At 41.7% G+C, this 15,107-nt stretch overlaps 1 protein-coding gene across 5 annotated transcripts in view; it reads right to left on the reverse strand.

Moving 5' to 3' along the window:
• Nucleotides 1–433: 433 nt before the first annotated feature.
• The window catches only part of SLC37A1 (solute carrier family 37 member 1), a 38,943-nt gene continuing 24,269 nt past the window's right edge, over nucleotides 434–15,107 (reverse strand). For all 5 annotated transcript variants that reach the window (XM_071566340.1, XM_071566349.1, XM_071566332.1 and 2 more), the window contains 9 exons: nucleotides 13,520–13,610; nucleotides 10,788–10,850; nucleotides 9,311–9,396; nucleotides 8,624–8,672; nucleotides 7,747–7,820; nucleotides 6,752–6,830; nucleotides 5,870–5,967; nucleotides 3,618–3,670; nucleotides 434–3,090 (listed from right to left, as the gene is read on the reverse strand). In XM_071566340.1, the coding sequence (XP_071422441.1) occupies nucleotides 3,075–3,090; nucleotides 3,618–3,670; nucleotides 5,870–5,967; nucleotides 6,752–6,830; nucleotides 7,747–7,820; nucleotides 8,624–8,672; nucleotides 9,311–9,396; nucleotides 10,788–10,850; nucleotides 13,520–13,610 (609 nt within the window). In that variant the 3' untranslated portion in view covers nucleotides 434–3,074. The remainder of the gene's footprint in view (nucleotides 3,091–3,617; nucleotides 3,671–5,869; nucleotides 5,968–6,751; nucleotides 6,831–7,746; nucleotides 7,821–8,623; nucleotides 8,673–9,310; nucleotides 9,397–10,787; nucleotides 10,851–13,519; nucleotides 13,611–15,107) is intronic.

A 15,107-nucleotide genomic window follows, 5' to 3' on the forward strand; every position in this document is an offset into this window, starting at 1 on the left:
TTCAAGGTGATTAGAGCCAAAGAGAAAGGGTGAAGCTTTTCAGTTCCATATATACTGAACAACAAGCAAAGCAGACAACAAAAAGTGTTACTTAAAACCACGCTGTTGGGCCAGACTTAATCCCTGACTCAAGGGAGCATCTCCTTCCCTGCTACACCACAGCAAGCAGAATGCACCATCCCACGCAGCTGCCTGCAAACACTGATGTTGTTGTACAACCCCCAGTCCCACAAGAAGAAAATAAATTATATATTAAAGTTAAGAAGGGCACTGTTTTTAAAACAAAGCATTCTAATTTGTTCTCCTAATGAACCATTTCTGTGATTCTCACAAGGGACAGGAGTGCTGTCCCAGCAGGGATATCTGTCCTTTGACCAGTAAATGGAGCATTTCTTCATGGAGATGTAAAAAATAAAGAATTCACCATTTCTCATTTTGTAACAGAATCTTTTTATTCAACACAGGTTGGTAAATGGATAAAATTCACAATAACCAGCATTAAAAAACAACAAACAAACCCTGCAGTTGTATTTAAATTTGGCTGTACCTACTGGTCACTCACATTTCTACATACAAAATTTTGCCAGTCTTGCTCATTTCCAGATTAATGGATATTGACACCTGATACTAACTAAACACACAGTTTATAAACAATTTGGGGGACCTTTAGAGTTTTTAAGAAAGACAAGCAAATCTTTATCTTTTTGCCCAACAATTTTGTAGGTGGAAGGAACCAAAATGGTGCAGATTACCATGGAAAGAGACACACTAAGAACCCCAACTCCTGCCTACAACTGATGGAAGGAAGGACTCAGCCCAGCACCTTCAACTTTTTCATTATCCCATACCCGAGTCACTGAAGTGCAAAAGCCATTCAAATAAATAAATAAATAACAGCAGCAGCCCCAACAAGTAAAACTCAGAACACAGTTAAATATCTGTAACTGCAAAATACAATCAAAAGATTTTTAAACTAAGACTTCAGCCCACAGGGAACAGCTTCTCAAAATCTGAGCATGACATAGTTTGATTTGTTTTAATAAACTAGTATAAAGCTCTAAATACCTTTTTAGGGGGAAGGGAGTGGGATCTCCAGCTAAAGGATTCCTTCACCCAGCCCTCCCTCCTCTCACAGCCACTGAAGTTGTGTCAGTACGGATGTTTTGGGGTTGCAATGTTATTATTCCCCCATCAGAGGCTGGTTCAGTCCACTGGGATGACAGTCCTTTCAGGTAACATTGCTGCAGAATTCCTTCACATTTAACTACAGCCACAAGCCCAGGCACAGCCCAGATTTATGCATTCAGATGTTGAGACCATTCCCAGTGGTCTAAACAGGTTTCCTCAAAGTGTGTGAGGTCAACAATTCACACAGGTAACTGTAGGCACAGGGCTCACCTACACTTCATTTGCCAGGACCCCAGACCTTCCTTAAGGCCCTGTGGGACTGAGGTCTTCCCTCTATCTCTGTTCAGCAAAACAGGTAAAAATGAGCACCTTCCTACCCTGTTCAAGTCAAGCATAAAGCACGTGCTGAAACAAGTGAAGCAACTCAAAGACTGAACAATGACAAAATTACAGCCCTGGAAATTAGATGTTGTGCCAGCACATGGAACACAACACCAGCAGCTGATGGGACATCTCTGCAGGACTATTGTAGAGTGTTCTGTTAATTTAGTGTAAAGACTGCTGCACTGTTTCACAAAACGTAGAGCACAGTTCAGAACAAGACATATGCCTAGAGCTTTAATAAATACAGTTAAGGACAACATACGGTTTAAATTATCCAGCCTTTGTGATCTAAGTATAAACACCTCATACAAAAAGGATTTCTTTTCACTTTGTACATCTAAAAAAAAAAGAATCACAGAAACATCTGTTTGCAAAGCAGCTGTAGAAAGAAATGCTATGTTCTGAAGACATTAAACCATCTATTTGCTGGGTAACACTAGTTACTCAAATGTTCTCTTACAAACTACCACCTACATAAGTAATTTTTCTGATATTTTGGCTCCAAATCTGAGATTCAGAGCCACTTGAAATGAGCCACTTGAGAGAGACTTCCAGATATTAAAGCCCTGATCTGATGACAACTTCCAAGCTCACACCCCAGCACTGACATCATGAGTACCCAACAGAGATCCCTGTGCCAGTGGACACTGAAACAGCTCATCTGCTCAGTCCACAAGTGCTTGAAGTAAAGGGCAGCTCACAGTTCTCTGCCACCCCAAAGAAAACACCTCTCATATCAACTCAGCCTGGTAAATAATTATGTGACGTTCACACAACCAGCTTATAATGCCCTGAAAATCATTAGAGCCCTCAATGGAAATTATGACTCAAACTGCTGGGTTTTTTTGCTTAGGACTCCTTTTTTTGCACAATCCTAATTGAGGACTAACATCCATGTGAAAATTGCTAACTACAGTACATGGCAAGAGCAAATTCCATCTCATTACCTACAAAAAGGCTGGATGTTGTCCTTGGGAAGTAGAACTGTAGTTAAAACCTAATAATACAGTGGGTGGTTATTGTCTGAGCAGCTTCAAAATACTAATAGCAGCACATCTTAACAACCAGCTGATATTGTCCTCTATAAAGTGATGCCCTCAACGTACACAAGATGACATAAGAGACACATACTTTGCTCACTGACAGTGGGACAGTCACTGCTGGACTGGTACAATTTCCACTTCCTTCTGTTCTAATTTTGCCTTGATTTTTGGCAAATAACACAGTTCATAATTTTAATTAAAAACATCCTATCAAAGGAAATAAAAAGGCACTTGGTATTTCTCTTTGGCTCAGTTGAGGCGTGCTGCTAAAACCTTCCCAAAGTTCCCGTCTCTTCATCTGATGAGTATTTGCCATCCTGAGGTACTTACTCATGTGCAAAAATAAAGAGCTTCAGGGATTTACCAGTTGCATTTCTCACACTGTTTCCAGTAAAGGTGCAAAGTTCTTCACCACACAGAATTTCTTAAATATACAATAGTATGTCCCACGAGGTTTGGTTTTCAGGGAAGAGCTCCAACGACTTCCCACAGCCCCTATTCCAGCTCTGGCCTCACAGCTCAGTGCTCTTTAAACCTGGGAAAGAACAAACCAGGCAGGAAAAGTTGAGGTGTGAAGTGTAACAGCCACCATCTCTAAGATGCAGGATCCATCCCCTGCCCTTCTCCAAAACTGCAAACAAGGGGCTTAATTTAGATTTTGCATCTGCAAGTGTAACCCCACTGATTCAGTGCAGGTTTTCCCCCTCAGTTCAGAGTCACCCTGTAAATTCAGAGTCACCCTTTTCTTTATGGAGACCTTTAGGACAAAGGTGCATTTGAAACTATTATTAAACACAGACCAAGCAATCGAGTGGCTTATTTCCCCATCTGCATGACCAAGAGACTGGGACAGAGGTGTGTTTTCAGATATTTTTCAAAAGCAGATGTTCTAAATAAAATCGTTCTTGATTTGAAAACATCCAACTGAGATTACTCTTTCAAACCAAATTGAAACCAGACATAAATGGACATACATCAACTGTACCATTTTCAGTCTACATGTCACTATTGGAGGTATTTTCCAATCTTAATGAATATATATGGAAGGCTGAACACACTTACAGGGTGTGATCTGCATCACACTGAAGCTCCTTCTGAATAAGACGGAGTAAGAGCTGCAAAACCAACCACATTATCTGTGTTACAATCTATAAACAGATAAATCAGCTAAGAAACTTGTTTCAGCATAAGATGTTCACTGATATTCAAAAAATTCCTCAGTTGAAATATTACTGCTGAATTCAGTCAAAAAAATAAAGATTTACAGATGCTCAATATTTGGAAGAGGAGTTTTCACAATGAATAAGCAAAAGGTAAGTAATTTCATTTTTGCAAATAAGAGATCAATTTCATTATAAAAACCAGAAGGTTTTTCTGACTACTTTACCAGCAAACAAATAAAGAAACCAGCAGAGGGAACCCAAGACTTCAAGAAAACATGGCAGATAGAAATTCTGGAGCATAGAAGTATTTTAACTGTTATTTGGAAAAACTGCTCTGTGTGTGAAAAGCTTTAATCATGCAATTTGTCAGGATGAGTACATGCAGTCATGTCAGTGTGCCTGTGCAGGATCAGGGCTTTCAAGTGCACTTTGAAAGGTCTACTAAGATAGTACCAGGAAAGGGATTTTACAATTAAAATTGGTGATTCTCATGTACAGAATTAGAACTTCCAGGGTTCCTCACTGTTTCAAGTTACGTTATCCTCAGACTGTCAAAGTTATAAACGGAAGTTTCTTCACTATTATTAGTGTTTTAAGAAGTTAAACCTATCATTTTAGAAGTACAGAAGTAGCCAAGAATGACAGAACTGAATACCACATAAGAGACTAAAGCCCCTGCAGGTACCCTTGAAGAAATAACATTTGAACACAGGCATCTTTATGCTGTACTGCAAAGGACAGGAAAAGCAGAACAAGAGTTACACAAAAAACCAATTTATTACAACAGCAGAGTCAAACCTCTCAAGAACAGCTTTGCAAAGGTGTTTTAATTGATTCTGCAAAGAAATGTGGTGAGGTATTTTTTAACTTGGTTTTTAATCAATAACTATAAAAGAAAAAACCCCTGAGCTTTAAGTCTACTTGGGAGAAGTACAAGAACCTCCCAAACCTTGTTCTGCAGCAAGAAACACCTAATACTAAACCAGCACAAATGAGAATTTATAAAGCTGCGGATTACCAGTGGCAAAATATTTCAACTACTAACTTACCTCATCTATTTACTGAATTTCCAGAGATTTCACACCTTAAATGTGAAAAAATTACTTCAAAATTGTGGGTGTAACTTGAATTTAGGAAAAAAAAGCCTTAACTGTAACTCAAAGCAAGACTTTCTTGTGTCAGGAAGGGGTGGTGTGACACTCTCAGCACACACTCCTGAGAGTGTTTCAGTCACCCTGCCCTTTCATGAGCACTTCCACCCAGGATTTCAAAGAAGAGGAGAAGCAGGTGACACTTCAGGACACCTCTGAGGTAGCTCATAGCATCATTCTGCTCTGGAGGAGAACAAAGCAGGTCCAGACACCTGCCAGGGGAATCTGTGGCACACACAAAAACATAACCTACAGGTGGGTGCAGCAAGACTGACTTCAAAGGTACAGCAAGACTCGCCTTCCCTCTTCTTGTGTCTTCCCTGGTCTTTAAAAACAGAGTAGAGCAAGTCAGAAATGAAAAAAAAAACAACCCCAAACCCTCTTCAGATCTTTCAAGCACAGAGGAGCTCAGGAATAAAGAGGAAAATGGATGTGCTTTGAACCAAACCACCATGTGTGTGCTCCACTCCTTCACTCTGAACATCTGCTCCTGCTTACTGTCAAAAGTTAGGATGGTTTTTCACCTAACCTAGTGCAGCAGTTTTAGGGCCCATCTGGAAAATGTGATGTATTAACTTTCAACACTTCACTATCGTGGTGATTTTGGTGATATAGCAATGTAGGAAAACATTTGTTATTGCTTTGCTAAACTGCCTTTCAAGGAAACAGAAGTTATTCTGCCATGAGTGGAATCTGACACAACTTCTAGGTCTGGATATGAAAGTTTACTTACAATTATGCCTGCTGGAAGCTGCTCAGCCAGCAATTAACAGCTGTTAATTTCTGTTGCTCAGGAATTGAAGTGCATCAGAACTAATCTGCACTTTTGATTAAAATTGAATGAGAACCTCAAAATGAGAAAATTTACACTTTAACTGAAAATTTCCTGCACAATGGAAGTTTCAAAGAAGATGGAGTATTGAAATTGCAAAAGGAAAATTTGCATTTTGGGGTAGTTTAGCACAAATACACAGCAACTAAGCAGTATTTGTAGACTTACTAGCAAGGCACATGCATCTGCCACCATGAGCATGTAAAACACGTTGTTCCAACCAGATGGGGAAATAAGACCAGCCAAGAGAGGCCCCAAAGCTGCACCTAGAAGAAAATATTGGTACTGTCAAACTGTGCAATGTAAGATTTACTATACTGAAATGCAATTATTCTGAGTTAGACTACCAATTTTTCTACCTAGTTTAGGTTAGATATTAGAGAATGTTTTTTCCCCCAGAGGGTGATTGGGCACTGGAACAGGGTCCCCAGGAAGTGGTCACAGCATCAAGCCTGACAGAGCTCAACAAGTGTTTAGACAATGCTCTCAGAACCATGGTGTGATTTTTGGGCTGTTCCGTGTAGGTCCAAGAGTTGGACTTGATAATCCTGGTGGGTCCCTTCCAACTCAGCATATTCTGTAGTTCTAGTTAACTCAGTATTACCTTATGTATTAAAACATCCCAAAAAGTGGAAAACAACAGGTACAGAGGCAAGCCAGAGAAACCTAACACAGGGAAGCTGGAATACTAAATGTGTGATAAATGTTTGCTTTTGGCTGAACAAAATGATCCTGCAGTATTAAGCTGAATTCTACTCATCTTCCCTTCCACATACCAGTGGTGAGGGCATAAATAAAGCACTCCTGATCCCAGAAACACCCAAATGCCATCTACTTTTGCTGTCTGTGCCCAGTATCAGTCTACCACCCTCTTTCTCCCACCCTCAGGTGTGGCACCACTAGAGGTTTCAGGCTAAGTATGCAGCATTCCCTATTTCCAAAGCTGTTCTGAGTCCTGGGAAGATGTAAGCTGAGGAGAGCCACATTTCCCAAAGATCCTTTGCTTTAACCTACCCCAGCAAAGGCAGGTGATCTCCAGCTCTGCCTTACCTACAGATCCAGTTCCATCGATGATTGCTGTCACTGTGGACAAGGCTCTTGCATTCCCTTTCAGGCTTTTATGGGTACCCTGAAGTGACAAAGATGGCTTAGACCCATCCTGAGCTGAGCTCTGAAGAAGTTCTTACAACATCACCTAGTTCACCTCCCTCCAAATTAATTAAATATTGTAAAGATGATTTCAATATCTCGCAATGTCAGGCCCCACTTTCCAGCCAGCAGCTCCTTCAAAAAGGCTAAGGATAAAATGGCTAAGGCATGGTGGCCACCTTGGACTTGTCAAGACCTCCAGGCCAAGGATAGGGCTCCAGATATTTATGTCCTGCTCCTTTTTCTGTGTTTAGCAAATTTGTTAGAGGACTTTTGCTTCTTGCTTCATGCCTCAAGGAACTAACATCTTCCAAAGCAACCTTCCAAAGCCTCCCTAATGAATGGCAACGAGTTGAATGTTTTCACATGGCATTTGTCACCTGATCCAGCTGGAAGTGCTGGCAGCCTGAGGAACTGCAGGGCAGAGGGCAGCACATGTGCCTTGACCTTTTATTTTTACATACTTTTGCTTTTGTAAAGGTTATGTGCCAGGTACAGCTTTCTGCTCTGATGGCAATTAGGTCACCAACTCATCTCACACACAGATACAGCTCCTCCCCTCATTTAAAGATATAAGATATAAAAAGAGAGGAGGCATCTGTACAGAAGCCTGGCTTTGCATGCAACCCTCACATTCACTTTGGGCTCTCATCTACAAGATTTGATTTGGTGTCTTCTTAGTGGTCAAAAATAATTTAGAAGCCTCTCACAAGCATTACACTCTTTCATGCTAAGATATAAACTAAAATTATCTTAATGTCTGAGTTCAGCACTGCCTTTCCAGATCCTTTGCTCTGGGACAATGCAGTCCCTTCCCTCCTGACCCTGCAGAAGTCAAAGGGCTCTCTCTGGAGGCCAAAATCCCATAGGGAAAGCAGAGGGGAAGCCAAACTCACCAAGTCAGCAGAGACAGCAGTGGTGATCAGAGCATAAGGGCCATTCACCAGGGCACCACTGATAAGGAGCATCACTGTTCAAAGTTAAAAAAACATGGGAAAACTGAGTTAACTGAAAGATTGTTAACAGGAGACATCACAGCCTATGGTTCCCAAAAGGTTTAACCTGTCCTTGGCTCCCCAGACCCCATCACAGAATTGGGAAAGGAAGAAAACCAACATCTATTCTTCCCTCTCTTCATTGCTTATTCCATGATGTGAATTCTCAAGTATATCAGAAGATGGGATTGAGTCAAAAAACACTTCCCAGGGCCTTTATTCATCCTGGTAGGTCAGAGAAAGGGGAAAATTTGACAAAACTGACTCTAAGAGCACAGGTTGTTCAGAAGATACACCCAGAAGCCCCTTCTTTGCTTACACAGCACCAGAGGACCCTAAAACTGAATGAGGCCTTTAGGCAGGTGAGATAGTACTGTCAGCACTTGTGTTTTAATTTCTGTTTTGAGGTAACAGATAGAAAGCCACAAGTGAATTCAGTCTACACAAGTAAACATTGCTGTCAAAAGTACTACAAGTGGTCTTTAAACACCTCTCACATTGGCATAGGGAATATAATAAAAAGCTGCACTGGCACAACAAGCTCCAGAAAGAAGACTAATTATATGAACTAAATCACTGTTCCTGTGCCAACCTTTACTCATTTCCTACCTTCTCCCTTTACCCTGTAAAAACCCTGCAAAACCAAGTCTAAGGAACTTGGCTTCCCTACTTCCTCCTCTAAGGGAAAAGATAAAATAGAAAAAAAGGAAAGAGCATCAAAGCATCATAAATTAAAAGTTCACAGAAAGCTAGGCAAAAATATTTTAAAAATACTCACTTATAGTAGCCTCAAGGCCCATTTTACTGACTGTGGAGAACATGTACAACTGCAAAGACAATAAACAAGCATTCTGAATACCAACACACAGACTAATCCTAGGTTCCCCATTTTCCCCATGTTAACTACAAAATATCTTAGTCGGTATCAAGTGAAAGCTGTTTCCAGGTTTTACTAACCCCTTTTAGATGACAGCAGGATGACCTTGGTTGGACACAGGAGGGAGATAAGGGGTATGATCTTATTCCCCAACATGTCCTGCCATAAGAAAGGGCTGTGTTATGAGACTCCCCAGTTTTAAACTCTCCAATTATAGCTCCAACATGGCACAGAATACTGCTCACAAAAGAACCAAAGAAAAATGCATCTCCCATGTAAAACTGCCAGCTTCCCAAGAGCTAAAGCACAGATACTCTGGCCTTTGAGCAGCTAAAATTCTGGCTAAGAACTGAACATCAGATTTTATGAGTGAAACTTTCCACATGATCTATAACCAATAATACATTACACTTATTTGCTTGTTTAGTGAAGGCAGCCCCAATATCTATGCTTGGCTCAACTTTTCACGTCAGCTTTTAATCTGGCCTGAACTCTTTATATCCAAGTCAGAAGATGCTGTCTGCAGAACTGTCCAAGGAATGCTGTCACAGTGCCAGCCACAGCTCTAAGAGAGGGGCCAACTCTTACCGTGGGTGCTGCAAGCAGTAACATCATCCCACAGGTTGATGCCCTCTTCTCCAGCCTGTCTGAAATGAGACCTGCCAGAATTCCACCTGGAAGAACACACAGGTGTGTGAGGAAAACACTCCGTGCACGTTTTACACAAAGGACATCAGTTACAGTTAATGAAACACAACCCAATGACTTTTACTGTACATTTATACACAGCAGCACGAGACTGAAAATGTAATTCACACAGCAAAATCCTCATTAACCCAACCAGTTTTGACTTGAAGATAACAGAAGCAGACTATTGTTCTTCATGGTTTCTTCCAACCAAATATCCAAGGCAAAAAGCCTTTCTGGTAGCTCGTGGCCCCACTACTGCTATTCTGGAATCCAGCTGTGTTCAGCTACTCACTCTCCTGTCCTGACTCCTCACACACAACTGAAAATGTAGTTCTCAAGTTTTCTGTCCATGTGACACTTCAACTAGAGGAAACAAGCTATTCAGTATCTTGTGGCAAATGAAATACATGGTTTTCTCTCCAGGTAGTCAAACCAAGGCCTTTAATTTTCCTTACTTCTTGTGTTTGCCAACAACTGTACATATTGTAGTAATTGGAACCTGTGGCTGGAGGAGGCTGGAAGGCCTGAGGGAAGGAGCTGTCAAAATTATATAAAGGGAACTTGGTAATAGGAAAAGGAAAGAAACTCTGGATTCTCCAGATTCCTAAATGTCCCTGAGCCTGCCTCTCCCTTCCCAGCTGCCCATCTCCAAAGTGCTCACATCCTACCTGAATTTAAATATAAATGCTAAAGGTCCAAGTTGCACTGGCAGGTTGTTAAGCTTGTATTGATAATGGAATAAGGTGCTGCTGAAAAACATCACCCACATCTGCAAAGTACTATTGACTCTGGCTTTGAGCAATAGGGGATGAAATAAGCAGTGAAAAATGGCAGAAGTGACACCCAGCACAAGACTAGAACAGGAACTACAACACACCAATATCTTGAACTGCCAGGGTCTGCTTAGCTCTTAATCCAGGGAAACAGCTCCATCATGAGCATTATTTTCCAATGGACTGATCCAGAGCTTATTTCCATGAGGGAACTGGGGGAGGTAGAGAGGGGATGGGGGTGTGTGCTAAGTCAGCCAGGCTTCAGTATGATGATATTTGTTTCCTGTGCTCACAGAAAATACACAGTGTACAGGCTGGGGTAGTTCTGTTTTCTTAAAGTGGCAAAGGGACGATATTTTGATAGGTGGTGTGACCCAGACTCATGGGCCAGAGGTGAAGGAGCTATTACTCCATAACATTTAATTCTTACAATCTGTACAGGACAATATAATTGGCTCTGAACACAGCTCTCAGCTCAGGACATTTATTGCCACTCTTCTTAGAAAAGCACAAAGACTATATAGTAATATATATAATCTGTCTGTACCAGAGTTTTCCTGAACTGGTGTGAATCAGGGTGAAATATTAGTATAAAAACTTACCAAAGATTCCACCCACATCAAACAGTGTAGAAAGGTCCCCAGCTCTCTTGGCATCAAGATGCTCTAGTGAGAGAAGCAAAGCACTTGTGTCATTTCCAGACTATAAACCATAGGAATTTCACCACAGCCTTGTCATGCCAGGGCAAAGGCACCTTACAGCAGCATTGTTTATTCACAGGAATAAGCTGCCACAGGATGACAATGTGTAAGAGAAGTAAGAACATGCCATAAGTGTATATTCAGCAATACAGTTTTTTGAATGCAAGTACATTCACTGCAAAAGAAATTTTACCACTTTTATAATTACAAATTATACTTTTATAATCACAAATGATCTGGGTTGGAAAAGACGTTTAATGGTCATCCAGTCCAAACCCCTGCAATGAGCTCCATCCAACCTGACCTTGAATGTTTCAAAGGATGGGGCCTCCACCACCTTTCTGGGCAACCAGTTCCAGTGTTTTATCACTCTCATTGTAAAAAAATTCTTTAGTCTATCTTCTTTTAGTTTAAAATCATTACCCTTTGTCCTATTGCAATAGGCCCTGCTAAAATGTTGGTCCATCTTTCAATAAGCACTTACTCAGTACTTCTTTAAGTACTGAAAGGCAACAGTAAGGTCTCCCCAGAGCATTCTCATCTACAGGCTAAACAATCCCAATTCTCTCAGCCTGTCTCCGTAGCAGAGCTGCTCCATCCCTCTGATGATCTTGGTGCCTCCTCTGGCCTTGCTCCAACAGCTCCATGTCCCTCCTGTTCTGGGCCCCAGAGCTGAAGCAGCTCTGCAGGTGGGTCTCACCTGAGGGGGCAGAGGGGCAGAATCCCCCCCCTCACTTGCTGCCAACACAGGTTTGGGTGCAGCCCAAGCCACAGGGAATTTCTGGGCTGCCAGTTCACATTGCTGGCTCATATCCAGCCTCTCATCCACCAGCACCTACATGAGCCTTCTTCTCATCCATTCTTACCAGTTTGTCAGTCTTGGTCATGGGGAGGGTGTGGAGGGAGATGTACACTTCGTTGATCTTTCTTTTTGGTGTGACATAGCTGTAGAAACTCTTCTTATTACTCCTTGCATCCCTTGCCAAGCTCAGCTCCAGACTGACCTCATCCCTACACAACTGGGCAGTGTCCCTGTGCTCTGCTCAGGATGTCCTGGCTGTCCCTGCCCACATGTGCATGTCCTCCTTACTCTGCAGTTTGACCAACAGGTCTCAACTCGGCCCTGATAGTCTCTTGCCTTCCCTTCCTGACTTCTTATACCTGAGGATCAAGAGCTTCTTGTGTTCTATGGGAAGTGTCTTTAAGGACCTGCCAACTCTGTTCTGCTCCCTTCTCTCTGAGGGCCATTTCCCAGGGGATTCAAATGATTAACTCCTTGAACAGGTGGAGTTTGCCTTCCTAAAATTCATAGCCCTGACTTTACTCTTTGCCTGACCTGACCCAGATCCCTCAGGGCTGTGAACTGCACCAGTGCAGAACCACTTCAGGCCAGGCTGCCTCTGATCTTGGCGTCACCCAAGAGCTCACTTATGTTGGTGGCCCTCCACAGCACTATTGCTTGGACTGTATCCATGCTGAAGTTTGGCCTAACAATTTTCCTGTTTGTGAACAACCCCACAAACAGTAACAAACACTCACAAGTGAGGCTCTGCTCTAAAAGCAGGATTAGTGTAGATTTGGATCACTTGCAGATCTCCATCATATGTCCTGTAATATCCATCATTAAATTATGGCTTGGCATAACCTGCACTGTGCAGTTCCAGGGGACTGCAAAGAGACAGTGATTTCCTCAACTCCACTGCTTGCCAGGGGCACTGAGGACCACTGTCCACATCTTTATATTTAGCCTAATGTGCTTACTGATTTGCTCCAGGGTCAGACTCCCAAAAGTACATCAGAGAGTCTGGCAATGCAGTCCTACTGTGTTAAGTGTGAAGTTTCAAAAGGAGCTGAATTTCTAAACCACCTTTTTTTTTAAATCTCTGAAATTCAATTGAGAGAGCAGCATGTGCTAAGGCAGTGGGGTCAGGGGCACCACCAAAACCTCACAACGTCTGCCACAGCACAGTCAACAGGACCAAGGTAAACATAACTTTCTACTAAAATCCCACTGCTCTCAAGATACCAGTCCTGCAGGAACACTATTTATCTGGTCCACACATGAGATTTCAGCTACAGGACATGCAGCTCTTTCTGTTTTCACAGGGTGTTCAAGCTCTCCCTGCTGGTTGTTCCTGCCATCCTTGCCCAGCACAGCTTTTCTGTTACTTGGGGGTTTAAAGGTCCCATCATGACTCACAAGAACATGAATTTCTCTGGTTAGGGAGAACTTTCTCTGCATTCCAAAGCACAAAAAAACAAAACACCAGTATTGAACAGATAAAGAAGCTCATTTAGAGTATTTTGTATAGGTTTTAATAAGACACTTAAATCCTGAAAAACATCTTTAGAAAGTAAGCCTTTTTGATTTGTTTGCAAAAGCCAAAACACAGCATTTATGCCTGGAATTGCTGAAGATAAGCCAAATTTTTTGTTTGTTTCTTTAAAAAATGCCCTAATACTGAATTCATAAACCTGAGAAATGTGTTAGTTGCTGACTTATAACATTCCTGCTACTGCAGCAGAGAGAGCCTCTTTCAGAAGCAATAATGTTTATTTTCCTATTTATTTCAAGCTTGTATTTCCAGCCACTTTGTAGTCATAATTCTGTGCCCCTTTACTGTGATACTTACCTACATTTGTGATATAGAGGGGAAGCCAGAAGAGGAAAGTGTAGCTCACCAGCTTTGCAAACAGAAGACAAAGGGAGAACTCTACAACCCCCTGGGAGAATAAAGCAAGTAGAAAGTTAGTATCTTGACAGAGCTATTTGCTCTCAAAGGCCATTATGAAAATGGTTTCTAAGAAGCATTTAGGCTTTTTACTCTTGAGAATTCCCAAGAAACATTCTTCCTCTGAGAGCACAAAGCTTACACTCAGAGCAGACTGTGGGATTTTACCTACATTTTTATTCTTTTTTCAATTGTACTGAATTGACTGAAACACTAAAATGGTACTGAATAACCTGAAGAGAGAAAACTAAAATGAATGTGAAGGACTTGATACTGTTTGGGACACCTGCATCATTTATTTCCCTCGTATAAAGAGTTGTTTTATAGCATTAAAACAGGTTTGGAGTGTATTCCAGAGAAACTGGCATGTTTTTATGCTCTTTAGATCCTTCGTTCAGATGGGCCTGAAATTTCTCCCCTATTGTTCAGCTCTTTTTATAAAGCCAGTATGACACAGTTCAAATCAGTATGTGGCAAGTGCACACTACAGAGAAGACAATGGCATATTTAAAACACTAACTGGCTCCATCCTCTTTCCTGCTGAGAACATACAAACATACTGACATAGAGCTGCAGCTAAACTGCCAAACTAACCTATCCTCATTGCCCTCACCATCTGATAACTTTTTATTTGAAACCAGATTTCTGAGAGCCCTGGTGTGGAGGACTGCAGTTCCCCTCAGGACCAGCACACACACACAGAGCTGGCTCTACTCCACATGCAGCTGAGACCCTTCCCAACAACAGGCAGGAAAAGCACCACAGAGGCTGAGATTCCAGGTGGCAGTAGAAGTAATTTTTCTATCCATCACTTTGCCACAGAAAAAAACAGTTGAGGACCAGACTGGACAGAAGTTAAAAATGTAGGAATACAGTGGTTGGGTGCTGGGGATTCTCTCTCCTACTTCTACATGTGGTCCAAATTAATTTGCAAATATTCCTCTTTCTGAATCCCACTGAAGCTTTCAGGCTTCAATCCGAGGGGACAATCAAGGATGACAAGTTCTGACTTTGAGGAAACTTCCTTTCCTTCACTGGCAGTCCAAATGTTTCGGCTGTCTGAGACTACTCAAAATTAAAGCTTTTAAAACCACTGATGAGTAACATAAAAAGGGAAGTCATGAAAGGAATTTCTGACACAGAGAAGTGCTTTTACATTCAGTCTGCTATTCCATCCTATGTCACTAAACATCGGTAAACTTTTAGAAGAATAAACTTTAGAATAGATTATTTTAGTTGGAAGAGACCTACAGCAGCCCATCAAGTCCCACTGCCTGACCCCTTCAGAAAGTGGTCAGAAAGATGACAGAAGTTAAAGCATGTTAATAAAATGCTTCTTAAACACTGAGAGATCAGCACCTTCCTCTCCATTCCCCTTCCTGAGGAATCTGTAGGGAGCAATGAGGCTGCCTCTGAGCCTCCTTTCCTCCAAACTAGACAAGCCCAAAGTCCTCAGTATTCCAAGACTGTGATGCAAAGTTAATATCCT

The sequence above is a fragment of the Pithys albifrons genome, chromosome 1 (genome assembly GCF_047495875.1).
Source record: "Pithys albifrons albifrons isolate INPA30051 chromosome 1, PitAlb_v1, whole genome shotgun sequence".
Taxonomy (NCBI): domain Eukaryota; kingdom Metazoa; phylum Chordata; class Aves; order Passeriformes; family Thamnophilidae; genus Pithys; species Pithys albifrons.